Source organism: Rhinoraja longicauda, chromosome 15, assembly GCF_053455715.1.
Source record: "Rhinoraja longicauda isolate Sanriku21f chromosome 15, sRhiLon1.1, whole genome shotgun sequence".
In the NCBI taxonomy this organism is placed as follows: domain Eukaryota; kingdom Metazoa; phylum Chordata; class Chondrichthyes; order Rajiformes; family Arhynchobatidae; genus Rhinoraja; species Rhinoraja longicauda.
In genome coordinates, this window is record NC_135967.1 from 17,502,392 (window position 1) to 17,519,560 (window position 17,169).

The 17,169-nt window shown below is 42.5% G+C and overlaps 1 protein-coding gene across 2 annotated transcripts in view; it reads left to right on the top strand.

The window, feature by feature from the left end:
- Positions 1 to 7,091, top strand: part of LOC144600552 (5-hydroxytryptamine receptor 2A-like) — a 141,219-nt gene extending 134,128 nt beyond the window's left edge. For both annotated transcript variants that reach the window (XM_078412256.1, XM_078412257.1), the window contains 2 exons: positions 2,528 to 2,728; positions 5,057 to 7,091. In XM_078412256.1, coding sequence (XP_078268382.1) covers positions 2,528 to 2,728; positions 5,057 to 5,871 — 1,016 coding nt within the window. In that variant the 3' untranslated portion in view covers positions 5,872 to 7,091. The remainder of the gene's footprint in view (positions 1 to 2,527; positions 2,729 to 5,056) is intronic.
- The last annotated feature ends 10,078 nt before the right edge of the window (positions 7,092 to 17,169 follow it).

Below are 17,169 nucleotides of genomic sequence, written 5' to 3' on the forward strand. Positions count from 1 at the left end.
CACTCTCGGAAGAGGCAATGACAACCCTCTTGAACAGATCATGCAAGCCCTTTGCAATTGCAGCCCTGCTCCACGTGAACCCGGTTTGAACCGAGATCCCGTAAATATCCCAGTCCAAGTCAACATGAGGCTCATCCACGAGTGGCCTCGAGGCCGCCGTCGAAGCTGCCACTGCGTAGCTCTGAACCTTAGGCCGAGCCCCCGCCTTCATGACAGTGGCACACCTCAGCTCCAGGGACAGCAGCACCTCAGCTCAAAAGCGATCCTCAGAGACAGTCACAGTCTGAATAAGCAGCAGAAGCAGTTTCCTCCAGCCAAAGAAAGGAAAGTCCCCAAGCTCACCTCCACAGTCCAGAGCAGCTTTTGGAAGGCTCTTCAAAGCCCTGACAGAAGCAAAAGATACCCTCTTCACGTTAAGCCCAGGCAACAGCACTGTGCAAAACGGTATTGGGGCAGAGAGTCGGTGCTATAAATGTCAAAGACACCGAAATCATTCCTACCCACGATCTCCAGGCACTCCCACCGCGGTGCAGAGGAACTCAGGAATTCCACACGAAATGGAGAAATCCTTAAACAAAGGAAAGTTTCCACAGTCCGACGTTCGGTCGAACTATGAAATCTCACTGCAACTGTTCCTCCTCCTTCGACAAGAACCTTGAAAGGTTGCTTCAAAACTTCTCAGTCGCCGGAGCCGAGAAAAACACGATCTCTATCTCTCTCTCTATCTATCTATCTATCTATCTATCTATCTATCTCTCTCTCTCTCTCTCTCTCTCTCTCTCTCTCTCTCTCTCTCTCTCTCTCTCTCTCTCTCTCTCTCTCTCTCTCTCTCTCTCTCTCTCTCTCTCTCTCTCTCTCTCTCTCTCTCTCTCTCTCTCTCTCTCTCTCTCTCTCTCTCTCTCTCTCTCTCTCTCTCTCTCTCTCTCTCTCTCTCTCTCTCTCTCTCTCTCTCTCTCTCTCTCTCTCTCTCTCTCTCTCTCTCTCTCCTCCTGACCATGGTGTGATACAGTGTTAGTAAAAGGCTCTCTTGGGTCATTGATTATGATTAATATAGAATAGCTGTCTAACTTCATGTGCCTGACTTCACAGGCCTGACAACTGATGGTTCAACAAGCTCTTGTACAATCTCTCTTCTGCTCTGTTTATTGGTGTGGAAAGGGGCCCAAGGTTGATGAACATCTGGATTTTTAATGCTGGAATAGTTCCAAATTTGAAAAGCAAAGTGACAGAATTCAAAGAAGGGAATTGTTGAGTGAATTATGTAAAAACCGATAAGTAATGAAGCAAGGAAGAAATACTTCTTAAAATTACAGTTGTACTTAACTCACCTGTCAGTTTCACTAACTTGCTTCATTTGCAAAACAATGACTCATTGAACCTGCCACAAGAAATCAAGTTGTAGCAGGAATGCGATGGAGTCCAGCCAAAAACGAATCGGACACGAGTTGCGTGCACTAGACGTGTTTATTCTCTCCAGAGTAACCTTTAGGGGAAGAACCCTTTAAACGATCTGATCCTTGGTAATAGTTGCCCGCTTGGTAGGAAAAACAGAAAATTTCAGTCCATTAAGGATTTCAAATTAGAAAAGCTGGACACAGAATGCTGGAGTAACTCAGCGGGACAGGCAGCATCTCTAGAGAGAAGGAATGGAGAGATGTTTTGGGTCGAGACCCTTCTTCAGACTGAGGGTCAGTCTCCAGAGATGCTACCTATCCCACTGAGTTACTCCAGCATTCTGTGCCTGTCTTTGTTTTAAACCAACATCTGCAGTTCCTTCCTACACATTAAGGATTTCAAATTTTCTTATCTGTTTTCCTCCTCTCTCTTTATCAAATCTTTCTTTCTCTCTGAATGTACCTGATATGAGCAAATTTATCCACTCTGATTCCAGCATTTTTTTCAGTTCCTGTTTATTTCTCTATCTAAATCCCATTAATCATGCCAACACACTATTGACCAGATAACTCATCAGGTTTTCAAATGCCTGATGCCCTTATCATACGGTTGGAAGTTTGTATTAACAACAGCTTGATGAACAGAAGACTCGCTAAGCTGGACAAGAAAGGAAACCATTTGACCAACAAGGCCCCTGCCTTATCAAATTGGTCTGAGACTCATCCATCAGGTGATTAAAAAGAGTGGAGATGCTTTTTTTGTGAAGCCTTGGCCATTATTTTTTCTGTTGCAATTTCCTAATATAAACATGCCATATAATCCTCTCCTGGAATTGTACTTACCTTTGTGTTTTCTGCAAATCTCATGACAAATGCTTAAAATAAAAGTAATATTTTGGAAAAATCATCTTTTTCAACATTATTGCAGGTCTTCTGGTCTTGGAGGGGATCTTGTGAGCTATTACTGAGTGACGACTGGAAAATATTAGAGTAAGGATCAATGCTTGGTACTCTAACTGAAAACAGATCTGAACTGAGAGATCCCATCAAGTGTGTGTGGTTCATAAAAGGAGTGATCAGGGGAGAAAAGTGGGATTAATGAGTTTGTGTGATCTGAATATTTTGTGTTTCAGACAACACCTGGCCTTTTCCAGAAAAGCTGTGTCCCGTCTGGATTTATTTGGATGTTCTCTTTTCCACTGCATCTATCTTGCATCTGTGTGCGATATCATTGGATCGTTACATTGGAATTCGTAATCCTATCGAGCATAGCCGCTTCAACTCACGAACCATAGCTATTATAAAAATAATGGCAGTCTGGACCATTTCAGTAGGTAAATATTTCTTCTGCTTCTAGCCCAGTCCTAACTGCTTATTTCAGTTCAGTTTCAGTTTAGTTTATTCTCACATGTACCGAGGTACAGTGAAAAGCTTTTGTTCCATGCTAACCAGCGGAAAAGACAATACATGATTCCAATTGGGCCATTTACAGTGTATAGGTACAGGATAAGGGAATAAAGTTTAGTGCAAGGTACAGTATTTGTTTCTCCACATAACCATAAGTGAACTCCTGTTTCAGTTCAATCAATTCATTCTTTATATCTTCATGATATAGAACTCAGAATGCTGCATGGCACACAGTTATGATTTTTCCATTTGATTTCCATCTAATTAGATAATTATCTTTGAGATTTATCATCTCTGTAAAAAAGCATCTGTTTTTATTCCTCTGCAATAGAAAGTAGCCTAGTGGTTGACATGAACAAAATTAATAGTTACTCACTTACCTACAACATTAACCTGCATGACATCTTCCCAAATGTTCAGTCTTGCTGATGTTTAGTTATTGAGGGGAGAGTTGGCAAGGCAGAATTGAGTAAATGTGCCCTGTTCCATCTTAGATTTAGGTTTAGATTGATTATTGTCACATGTACCGAGGTGCAGTGAAAAGATTTGTTTTGCATGCTATCCACACATACTATAAATACAATGAAGTCAAACTCAAGTACAATAGACAGAGCAGAGCGCAGAATATAGTTCTCAGCATTGTAGCACATTATAACACATCAGTTCCATGGACAAAATTCAATGCATTATCTGTGCATTCCCTGCACATGCCGTTCAACAATCACCCATACAATTTACAGAAACCAATTAACCTCACACAGAGGGTGGTGTGTATATAAAATGAACTTCCAGAGGAGGTAGTTGAGGCAGAAATTATAACAACATTTAAAAGGCATTTGGGCAGGTGCATAGATAGGAAAAGTTTAGAGGGATATGCACCAAATGTGGGCAGGTGAGACTGAGGTAGATGGGACACCTTGATCAGCACCTGGAGAAAACCCATGCAATTACAGGGAGAATGTACTAACTCTGCACAGACAGCGCTCAAAGGTGAGATCAAACCCAGGTCTCTGGCGCTGTGAAGCAGCAGCTCTACCACTGTGCTACAGTGCTGCCTAATATATCTCCCACCCCTCAGTAACCCTGCATCTTTCCTGTCCTTGGTATGTTTATCTCCTGTCCCCCAGGTCTATATTTCATTTTTATCCCTTGGCTTTCCCTCATATTCCACCATATTCCTCTCTCTGGCATTACATTTCACACTGCCTCTTCCTTCTTTGTCTGACACCCCTTTTCACCTCCAATTTTCTCACCTAACTACCAATCATTCCCCCTCACCTATATCTGCCTACACTTGTCAGACTCTGTCACACCCGCAACTCTCTTTTCCAGCTCCCCCCCACTATCATTCTGAAGATGGGTCCCAACCCAAAACATCATCTGTGAATTCCCTCCACAGATGCTGCCCGACTCGTTGATTTCCTCCAGCACCTTTTTGCACAAGTTGGTATGGTAGTGGAGACAAGATCTTTTTTAGATATAGCAGATATAGCATAATTAGGGGAAAACTGGGTGTTTTCCATTGAAGATAGACACAAAATGCTACAGTTACTCAGCGGGACAGGCAGCATCTCTGGAGAGAAGGAATGGGTGACATTTCGAGTCGAGACCCCTTTTCATACTGAGAGACAGGGGAGAGGGAAATATAGAGATATGCAAGGGTAAGGTTTGAAAACACAGATCAAGGAGGATGATGACCAAGGAAATGAAGAATGGTACATTGTTAGCTGATGGGAAGGAGACAAAACGAGGCAGACAATCAGTAATATTTAATCAGGAGGACAGTAGAACTAGTCGGAAAACTAGGATGGGGGAGGGACGGAGAGAGGGGGAAAGCAAGGGTTACTTGAAGTTAGAGGGAAATGACAAACAGTTAAATTATATCATGGGTGATGGAGCAACCAGAATGAACCTGATAATGTATTCATGTGTAGGAAGGAACTGCAGATGCTGGCTTAAACCGAAGATAGACACAAAATGCTGGAGTAACTCAGTGAGACAGGCAGCATCTCTGGAGAGAAAGAATGGGTGACATTTCGGGTCTGAAGAAGGGTCTCGGCCCGAAACGTCACCCATTCCTTCTCTCCAAAAATGCTGCCTGTCCTGCTGAGTTACTCCAGCATTTTGTGTCTATCTCTGTTAATGTATTCGTATCTTATTCTGGTTCCTTTCTCTTTTGCATCTTAGGTTTATTTAAGAAAGTTTGTTTTAAATTTTTGACTGATTTATTCTTACCTTTCAATTATCTCTTACAGGCATCTCAATGCCAATTCTTGTTATTGGTCTTGAAGACGAATCCAGAGTTTTTATTGTCAACAGCTGTGTTATTAATGAAGAAAGCTTTCTTCTAATTGGTTCTTTTGTAGCATTTTTTATCCCACTGGTGATAATGGTTTTTACTTACTGCCTGACGGTACAGACACTGCGAAAACAGATCAGTGTCTTTTTAGGTGACCAAAAAGAAAAACGAGCAAACTTGCATGTTTTTAAAAAGGGTAACTTAACAGAAAATGCAGCAATGATACAAAGGCCAGAGACTCCAGACAAAACCTCAAGATCGCCCTTGAATAAGGAAGCTAAGCTTTTTCGGAAAGGCACCATGCAATCAATTAACAACGAACAAAGGGCTTCGAAAGTGCTTGGGATTGTTTTCTTTTTATTTGTGGTCATGTGGTGCCCATTCTTCATCACTAATGTTTTGTCCGTTATCTGCAAGGAATCCTGCAATGGATCCATCATTGGAGATCTCCTCAACGTCTTTGTGTGGGTTGGCTACACCTCGTCTGGTGTCAATCCTCTGGTTTACACCCTCTTCAATGGAACTTATCGCCGAGCTTTCTCCCACTATATTTGCTGTCACTACAGAGGAACTCGAAATCACTTCACTGTCACTGCTTCCACGTCAGCAATACACGAGAGGAATTTGGAAATGGCCACCGTTAACAATGGAAATAAATCACCGAGCAACAAACTGAGAGTCCCTGAGGAAAAACTACATGTGACAATAAAATCAACAGTATCTTCTATAGACAACTGCATAATCATCAGTGAAAAAGTCAGCTGTGTGTAAATAGGACCTGACGTACTAAATCTTCAGCTGTCCATAATATCAGGCCTAGAATACTCGGCTATGAGCATGTAAATTGTGGCATAGAATTTTAGGTCATTGGTTGCTTGTAATGTTGGGCCTAGTACGCTAGACCTTTAGATGTCGCTAATGTGTGATCTAGCAAACTGGACTATTGGTCTGTTGTATGTGGCTAGTATACTAGACCATCAATTGCATGTGTTTTGGCCCTACCTTTACTAAGCTGCTAACCACGTGTACTGTATGGCCTATAATACCAGGCATGAAACATAAGTAAAACTCAAATGAATAAAAGTATTACTCAGAAAATGGTTATGAGAACATAAGAAATAGCAGCAGGATTAGGCAAATCACTTCCTCGAGATTGTTATCCCATAGCATGGTTAATCCATTCTTGCCCTCAAAATCACTTCCCAAGCTCCCACTTGTAATTTAAATGTTTGTGCATCTCTACCTTGAATATCTAAATGCCTCCAAGGAACATGGTCTTTTGAGAGAAAAATTCTTCCTCATCTCCTTTTAATATGGGAACCCTCATATAGTGAAGTTATTCTCCCTGGTCCCAAATGCCTCCACATGCCACCGCACTTTCAGCATCCATCCTGACAGACCCTTTTGGAATCTTAAATGTCACAATAATTTCACCTCTCATTCTCTTATACTGAGATGAGTTTATGCCCAACCTTTTCAACATTTCATCACTGTAATCAAGCTAATGTATCTTCTCCTGACTGCCTCCAATGCAAGTATATCCTTCCTTAAATACGGTGAAGACGTTTTAAATATAATTCAACGTGATTCTTACCAGTACGATGTAATGTTGCATCAAGATTTGCAAACTGTTATACAGTACATGTACAAAAAATAGCTGTCCTAATTACTTGCGGAAACTGTATACCAACCGATTGTGCCTTCTGCATTAAGATCCTTGAATTATGCATTGTTATGTAGTCATAGAGTCATACAGCGTTCCTTCAGCCCATTTTGCCCACACCGACCCACATGCCCCATCTACACTAGTCCCATCTGCCCACAGATGTTAGGCTCACTAGCCTGTAGTTCCCAGGTTTTCCCCTGGAGCCCTTCTTGAATAAAGCAGGCCATTTACCAACCTCCAATCTTCCGGCATCTCACCTGTATTTAATGATGGCTCGTAAATCTCAGCCATCTAGTGCATTGAATTCAGAAATAACATAATCTATGCTGACCATCTTTAATCAGCCTCCATCTATTTAAATGCATATATATAGTATCCCTCCGAATACTCTCCAGTAACTTTCTGACCACGGATTTTACTCTCATAGGCCTATAGTTCCAAGGCTTTTCCTTGCAACGTGTCTTAAATAGAGGCACAACATTAGCCACCCTCCAGTCTTCCGGCACCCCCATTGCAACACTGTATTATTTTCTTTCAATGTGATACCATCCTTAACTAACACAGATTATAGATACTTGTCATAGAGCTGTTCTGCCTCACTAGGGAGATTTGCTGAGATTTATGAAAGATAGCCTTAAATGCCTGCAACCATTAATCTTATCGTTTTGGCCTTTAATTTATTTTTCCAGTCTGTTGTAATCAACCCTGTCCTCAAACCATTGTAATTGTCTTTATTTAAGTTTTGAGACATTGGTATTTCATACACATTCTTCTGATCCTCAACTGAATGGAAATTCTGGCAGGCTATGTTCAGTCATTTTCTAGGAGATCCTTATTAATTAATCTTTTTCTGAGTACATAATAGGAAATCAATAATAGGTTGCTGTCTGGTTGTTTCCTCAACATGTTGCTTTGAGAAACCATCCCTAATGCAATTTATGAACTAATCCTCAAGGCTACCAATGTCAGTTTGATTTGTCGAATCTATACAGTAACAAAAATCATCATAATTATTGCGGGCTAACATTATACCTTGATTTTACTCTGTTCTACAATATAACTAACCGGAAAGGCTATATACTGCATCCATGTAATGGCAGTTTCTATACCTTCTCAAAGTCCAACTTCGATAGCCATTACTGCTCGGGGATGTGGTGGAGATATAGCTTACGCACACACCGCACTCTAAGATAGCAAAAACAAATCTTCCAAACGCTGTTTCTTGATTAATTGGTCTTTATTAAAGTAGCACAAATCAAAAGAACAATTCATAACTTATCGTTCTTATCAATTGTTTCCTCTTCAAACAACACAGTCGTGACCGTGTGGTCATTACCGTGTGGTTGTTACCGTGTGGTCGTTACCGTGTGGTCATTACCGTGTGGTAAAAAGCTATTTTCTCTCCATCCTCTGAGACTAAACTGAACACCAATCTCTGTGGCTACGCTAGCCTCCTCAGATGTAGACACGCCCCTCTACGTATCAAATCCCACCTTCCCAAAGTACAGACAGATAGAAACCAGAAATATTAAACATGGTCACAATATAATAACAGTAACTAATTTAAGCGTAAATGGCTCCTACAATCCATCTGTAACATATTATCTTTATTATTTCTCATTTCCACTTAAATTAATTCAAAATGTTGAGCTGAGCCAATATTCCTTCATTGACAGAGTTACCCCATTTGCTTTTCCTTTTGGGATATTTGTTTCATAACCTTACAGCAATACAGGTTCAATCCTGATCTCTGGTGCTTTCTGTGTGGAGTCAGCTTATTCTCCTTGTAATTGCATTTTTTTTTTTCTCCTTGCATGCTCCATTTCCTTCCACATCCCAAAGATATGCAGGGTGGTAGCTTAATTGACCCTTGTAAATGGTGAATTAACTGGTATGCGAGTAGGCGGTAGACTTTGGAGGACGGCAACTTGGGAAGTATAAAAAGGAATGAGTGTTCGTGGTGTTTGTTGGTCAGTGTGGATTGAGTTGGCTGAAGTGCCTGTTTCTTTGCTGCATTACTCCATCAAATGCCCCTCAGTCTGCTCTGCTCCAAAGAAAACAAACACAGCCAATCCAGTCTCTCCTTATAAAGGAAATTCTCCTGGTCACATCCTGGTCAGCGTTCTTGGCACTCTCCAATGCAGTCACTACCTTCTGATAATGCGGTGAACTGACCTGACTGCACACAGTCCTCTAATTGTGGCCGAAACTCTGATTTATAAAATTGTACAACATCCTTACATTCTACGCCCCTGCCAATGAAGGCAGATATCCCAAAGGGTCTTCTTCTACCTGTGCTGCCATCTTCAGAGATGTTTGAACTTTTACAGCAAGATCCATTTTTAACTCAATAGCCCTACCACTCATTGTCTATGTTCTATCCTCATTTGTACTATCAAAATGCCGCACCTTGCACTAATCAGGATTAAATTCCATCTGGCATTGCTCTGCCCATCTAAGTAACTGATCACGGGCACATTCCCTGCAAATGCAACATCCATCCCTACACCTCATCGATCACCTCCATTCAGGGATTCCAATAGCCCTTCCAGGTAAGAGAGTTTACTTTAGTTTAGGTTAGTTTAGAGATACAGCATGGAAACAAGCCCTTCAGCCCAATTTTACAAATGCCAATTAACCAATCAACGTGCACGTCTTTGAAATGTGGGAGTAAACCAGAGCACCCAGAGAAAACCCACACAGTCACAGGGAGAACATAAAAACTACGTTCAGGCAGCACCCGTAATCAGGATTAGACCCAGATATATCTCCCCCAACACTATCTATTGTATTCCGTGCTCTTGATGTGGTTTCCTATACATCTGTGAGACCAAGCATAGACCAGATGATTGCTTTGCTGAACACTTGCCAGAGCCTGCTGGAGCACCCTATTACAAGTCACTATAATTCCCCTTCGCATTCCCATACCAACCTTTCAGTCCTCAGCCTCCTCCGCTCGCAGGTTGAGCCCTTACACAACGTGGAAGATAGTCTGCACCCTGACAGCATGAATATTGAATTCTCCAATTTGGGATAAGCAACCTCCCCTGCTCATCCACCCAGCTCCCACCACCTCACCCCTCCCTCCATGTGCTCATGCACTCCTTTCTATCCACTCCCCCTGTCTCCTCACTTAGTCCTTTGCTCTTCTTCCACCACCTCTTTCCACATCTCCCACCCCTCCCAACACCTGGACCCCTATTTTTCTTTCCCTCCTCTGCCCATCCATATCGTTCTACCCACCATCTCTCCCTCTGGTTCCACATGTCATTCCTCACCTGCCTTGTTTATCAGATTCCACCACCTTTTTGTCTTTTCCACTCATCACCTCCAGCCTTGGTTACGGTCTCCACCTCGCTCCCCTACCTGACTCATTTGTCAATGACTCTCTCCCCACCTGGATCCATGTATCACTTGCCAGTTTTTGCTTCACCCCTTCTCCTCCCTTCCTTCTACCAGCTATCTTCCAGTTACTCCATCACTCTGAAGAAGGACCTTGACCCGAAAAGTTATCAGTCCTTTCCCCTCCACAGATGCCACCTGACCCGCTGAGTTCCTCCAGTAGTTTGCTTTTCACTCACCTTCCAACAACAACTGCACCCGTTGCTGCACCAGGCTTCAGACTCTTCAGACACCCGGCCAAAACCAAGAAGCAACTTGTGTCTCGGGAAGGTTAGGATGCTCAGTGAGTTGGTCATGTGTTTTCACCATTGCATGCTGAAAACCTGGCAATAGCATCTACCTTGGAAGTTGAGCAGTGAACCAAAAAGGAGCTTGTTGAAAAACAGCTGGGGATTGGGTGGGTAGGGGCAGCCCGGAGTGAAGGCTCGGAGCTGACACCCAAGGGTGTGAATGGTTTTATCCGTGAGCAATTCCGTGTCACTACTAATCAAAGCAATTCAGAGGAGCATTGGTTACATACAATTGAAAAGGCCTCTGCTGTGCTGCTTTGGATGACCATCTGTGAGTTAGCCCTTCCCTTAGGAGATTATGACCAGAAGCAGATTAGTTTAGTCTTAGTTTTAGTTTTAGAGATACATTGGAAACAGGCCATTCATCCCACCGTGTACGCTGCATATACATGCCGCACCGTGTTCCCTGCATATTAACACTGTGCTACACACACTAGGGACATCTTTTACATTTACCAAGCCAATTAACCAACATACCTGTACGTCTGGAGTGTGGGAGGAAACCGAAGATCTTGGAGAAAACCCATGTGGTCACTGGGAGAACGTACAAACTCCGTACAGACAGCACCCGTAGTCGGGATCAAACCCGGGTCTGCGGTGCTGCAAGCGCAGCAACTCTACCGCTGCGACCCCGTGCCGCTCTGAAGTACAACTAGAAAGTACAATGTCCTCCCGATAGCATGCAATCAGCAGGTTTAGGCAGCTCTCCATTCGTTATATTATATTGTACACCCAACTGCATTGAGAGACTGATTACATCTTCTGGATGACTGCATGGAACTGGATTTCTTAAAAAAGTTTCAGTTAGTAATACTGCAAATGCTGGGAGTACACAGCAGGCCGGGTGAGAGGAGTGAACGTACAGGTTCGTGACTTTCACCACAACTAAAAGAGTTAACAGAGATAACAGGTTTTAAATAAGTACAGTGGTTGAATTTGTACTTTCGTCTCCTCGCACGACACTGAGTTCTCTGACCAAGCTCTTGACTCCTTTGCAGTTGACCTGTCCGTCAAACACCAGACTCAGTAACTCCTTCGGTAGAAGATTCCAAACATTCACAATCCCTGAGAAAAAAACATTCCTCCTCACCTCCATCTTAAATGCGTGCTCCCTGTTCTATTAGTATGCCTCCCACATGATCCAACCAGTGGGAACACACTCTCTGCATTCCCAGTGCTGCCTCACATATACCTAAAAAGATGCAATCAAAATCTCCCTACTTTTATCTTTCTTTTTCCAAGATTCATACAGTTAGCTTCCCTGATTACTTGCAGTCTCTGCACACTAACCATTTGTGTTCCATATATTAAAATGCCTTTGTGTCTCAATGGATCACAGTCTCACCCCCATATTAATTAGCTTTCCCACCCACTCTTCCTTCCAAAGAAGGAAACTTCACGTTGTCCCGCATTAAATTTAATCCAGCAAATTTATTGCATACACAAGAAGTTAAAGCAGGAATAGACCAATTGTCCTTTGAACTTCCTCCACTATTCAATTCATAGGTAGAATGGAAACGGAATATTTCTTTAGACGTTGCGAGAGGAGTTAATGCTGGAATTCTGTAAGATTTCTTGACATTTACCAAAGAACATGCAGTTGCAGAAGGCAGTGAAAAGACTGCATGGTATGCAAGTCTTCATTACAAGAGAGTTGGGGCATAAGTCATAGGTTCATAGAGTCATACAGCATGGAAACAGGCCCTTCAGCCCAGCTCACCCATGCCGACCAACATGCCCCATCTCAGCTAATCCAATTTAATCATGTTTGGCCCATATTCTTCTGAATCTTTTCGATCCATATATCTTTCCAAATGTTTTTTTTAACTTTTACTAATGTACCTGCTTCAAATACTTCCTCTGGCAGTTCATTCCATATACCCACCACCCACTGAATGAAAAGGTTGCCCCTCAGGTTCCCCTCACACCTTAAACCTATGCCTTCTATTTCCTCATTCCCCAACCCTGGGAAAAAGACTATCCCATCATCCTATCTACTCCCCATGATTTTATACACTTCTATAAGATCACCCTTTAGCCTTCTGCATTCCAAGAAATAAAATCCTACCTTGCCCAATCTCTTCTTGTAGCTCACACCCTTCAGTCATCCTAACATCCTTGTAAATCTCCTCTGCATTCTTTCCGGCTTAAAAATGTCCTTCCTCTAGCAGGATGAACACAAAACGCCAAGTGAGGGTTCACCAACATTATGTACAACTGTACCATAACATCACGACTTCTATAATCAATGGTCTGACTGATCAAGGCCAAAGTACCGAAAGAAACCTTGACCATCCCATCAAACTGTAATGCTACTTTCAGAGAACTATATACCCGAACTCATAGATCTGCCCACTCCGTGACCCAGGCCTTACCTTTCACTGCAAATGTCCTGCTTTGGCTTGACTTTCCAAAATGCGACACTTCACATTTTTCTAAATTAAATCGCATTTGCCATTCCTCGGCTCACTTGCCCAGCTGATCAAGATCCTGCTGTAATCCTTGATAACCTGAACAATAGGAAGAGTGGAGCAGGCTAGGACTTTATTCCTTGGAACGCAGGAGGATGAGGATTGATCTTATAGAGGTGGAGAGCATCATGAGAGGAATAGATATAGGAAATCCACTTTGGCGGCAAGAACAGGAAAGCAGAGTATTACCTGAATGGTGACCGATTGGGAGAAGGGGAGATGCAACGTGACCTGGGTGTCATGGTGCACCAGTCATTGAAAGCAAGCATGCAGGTGCAGCAGGCAGTGAAGAAAGCGAATGGTATGTTGGCATTCATAGCAAGAGGATTTGAGTTTAGGAGCAGGGAGGTTCTGCTGCAGTTGTACAGGGCCTTGGTGAGACCGCACCTGGAGTATTGTGTGCAGTTTTGGTCTCCTAACCTGAGGAAAGACGTTCTTGCCTTAGAGGGAGTACAGAGAAGGTTCACCAGATTGATCCCTGGGATGGCGGGACTTTCATATGAGGAAAGACTGGATAGACTGGGCTCGTACTCGCTGGAATTTAGAAGACTGAGGGGGGATCTTATTGAAACATATAAAATTCTTAAGGGGTTGGAGAGGCTAGATGCGGGAAGATTGTTCCCGATGTTGGGGGAGTCCAGAACCAGGGGTCACAGCTTAAGGATAAGGGGGAAGTCTTTTAGGACCGAGATGAGAAAACATTTCTTCACACAGAGAGTGGTGAGTTTGTGGAATTCTCTGCCACAGAAGGTAGTTGAGGCCAGTTCATTGGCTATATTTAAGAGGGAGTTAGATGTGGCCCTTTTTGCTAAAGGGATCAGAGGGTATGGAGAGAAGGCAGGTACAGGCTACTGAGCTGGATGATCAGCCATGATCATATTGAATGGCGGTGCAGGCTCGAAGGGCCGAATGGCCTACTCCTGCACCTATTTTCTATGTTTCTATGTTTCTATGAAATGCACAAACTATTTTACCCAAAGTAGGGGAATCAAGAAGTTGAAGGCATTATTTTAGTTTAGTTTAGTTTAGAGATACAGCATGGAAACAGGCCCTTTGGCCCACCGAGTCTGCGCCGACCAACGATCGCTGCACACTAACATTATCCTATACACAATTTACAATTATACCAAGCCGATTAGCCTACAAACCTGTACATCTTTGGAGTGTGGGAGGAAACCGGAGACCCACGCAGTTCACAGGAAAAATGTTACAACCTCTTTACAGACAAACACTCATAATCAGGATCGAACCCAGGTCTCTGGCACCGCTGCGCCACTGTGCCACACTTTTAAGGTGAGAGGGAAAGGTTTAATGGGAACCTGAGGGGTAACATTTTTACACAAAGAGTAGTGGCTATATGGAATGAGCAGCCAGTTGGCCAACGGGTCTTTCCCTACATTAGTTATGTTAGTGGGCCTTGTAATCATATTTTTGGTGAAATAGCTACATTGAACTGGCACTTCGGTTCAATGCTGGCACGTCAGATGTTTTCCCAACATCAGCCGTGTAACACCTCCTCCCACCCATTTCCACCCTCACCGACATAATTTGGAGCTTTAACTTCAACTACCAAACAGTCACAGTTTACTTCTCGGAACACATCACACTACATTGTTGCGATCAATGTATCACAAAGATCATTCCTTGGACCACTGAAGGTCACCTCACCTACTGTCTCCTTTCTCTGTTCATTTATTTATTTACTTATTTATCTATTTATTAATTTCCCTATGTTCTCAAAATCTCTGTAAAGCGTCTTTGAGTATATGAAAAGCGCTATATAAATAAAATGTATTATTATTATTATTATTATCAGTCTCAGGAAGGATCTCGACCCGAAACATCACCCATTCCTTCTCTCCAGAGATGCTGACTGTCCCGCTGAGTTACTCCAGCATTTTGTGTCTATCTTCACACAACATTGTTGCCTCAGCTATTATTTAATGGGGCAATGATGACATCAGAATATTTGACTAGGTAGCTTTCCAACTGATTGAAGGCTGTTCAACCATTTCCAAGAGTATGTTACATTAAAAGGGAGTGCTTGCTCCAACATTTAGTTGTTGGATGACTCATTCAATTATGTCTCAGACATTATTGTGGTCATGGTGTTTGGAACAGGAGAAAAAGACATTCCTTTTGTGAAGATGCAGAGAGCGTTCAAGCTTTCACATGCTTTGTCCACAGTTCACTCTGCCTCGGGAAATGGGCGGACTTAATCAAGGACCACACACACCCCAATCACTCTCCATCAGCAATAACATCTGCAATGCATACCTGCTTGCCGCTGACTATGCTTCATCAACCCTGCTGAAATTTTGATGGTATTGAATGATCTCTCCTTCCGGAAAAGCTTTTTGATGTCATTGACAACAGAAAGGAGAGCTCATGCATTTGCCGCTAAGCAACCTAATGCGCCAGAACTAAAGAACATCCTGCAATTAAGTGAATGCCACCTTATCAAAGATCAGACATTCATTGTCTCTTGGGAACCTGTCATCACCTTGCAGAATCCTTGCACAATACACTGTTTAATTCTCTCCTTAAAACACTGATGACTAATAATCCTGTTCAGTTTGTTTTGAATTGTTTGTCTCCAAATGGTATCAGATATCAGCTCCTCTTTTACTGATGTCGATATGTTCATTTTTTCATGGATGGTTATGTCCTTTTCGTTCTATCTAATGAGAGGTGATCCTATGGGGTGTATAAAATCATGAGGGGCATTGATAAGGTAAATGTCCACAGTCATTTTTTTCAGGGTTGAGAAATCAAGAACTAGTGGGCATAGTTTTAAGGTGAGAGGGGAGGTATTTAATAGAAACCTCAGGGAAAACTTTTTCACAGAGAAGATGAATTATGTATGGAACGAGCTGCCAAAGGAAGTAGTTGAGGCAGGTACACTAACAACAATGAAGACTCATTTTAATAGTCATTTGCCTCTCATAAGTTTATACACTCTATCAGATTTCCACTCAACCTCCTTCGCTCACAGAACTTAAATGTTGACTGCTTCTCTTTACGCAGTTCCTGCCTGACCTGTTATGTTTTCTCAGCATTTATTATTGTGTAAAAGAAAAGCATCAGTCTTGTTTGTGATATTTACATCCTGAGAATAAGTTTTTAAACTACCATGCATTTTACATAATCCATCCTATCTATGAAAATGGTTGAAATTTGTCATAATAACCCTTTGTATTTATTTTCATTTCAAGTGAAAGGAAGAGTTTTAATTGGTCTGCCTGTGGTTGCTGAGGTAACAGGGAACTTATTTCACTTTAAGAATATAAAGAACGTCCAAAGTGTTAACATTTATTGTTTTGGAATTCTTCTCTCAATAATTGAATGTTTGTAATGGTATACATGAGGATCTAATTGAGATTATGACGTGCTACCTGCAGCCACATTACCAATGGTGCAGCGGTAGAGTTGCCGCCTTACAGCGCTTACAGCGCCGGAGACCCGGGTTCGATCCCGACTGCGGGTGCTGCGTGTATGGAGTTTGTACGTTCTCCCCGTGACCGCATGGGTTTTCTCCGAGACCTTTGGTTTCCTCCCACAATCCAAAGACGAACAGGTATGTAGGTTAATTGGCTTGGCGTATGTGTAAACTGTCAGGATGGTGTTAATGTGCGGGGATCGCTGGTCGTGGCGGACTCGGTGGGCCAAAGGGCCTGTTTCCACTCTGTATTTCTAAAACTAAAAACTAAAAAAAAACTACCGAAGAACAATTGAATGAGTAAAGACAGCATTTGTTTTTCTTTGGAAATAGTGCAGTAAAATGTCCCTTCCCACATCCTTTCCCTTATGTACAGTACAAGGTAGAAGTCGGGAACATATTGCAATACTAGTTAGCTGAGTACAGCTCCAAGAAGGATCAAGAAGCTCAACACTATCTGACATAGGAGGTTATTCCCTAAACATTCGTCCAACCCACCACCTGCACACCATGGATACAACCTACAAAATATGGTGCTGTTATTTACCTCGGCTACATCGACACCCCCGAAAGACATGACCTTTATCGCCGAGAAAGTGAATGCAATACCACATCTACGGGTTCCCCTCCAGGTTGTGTACCATCCTAACATGGAAACATATCGGCACTGCTGGATTTTCTTCCCACCCAGGAGCACCTTCACCAGAAGTGGTTCATAGAGGCAGATCACAACAATCCTTGAAGGTCATTTCGGGAAGGATAATATGTGCTGCTTTTACCCATATTGTCCAGATCATGTAA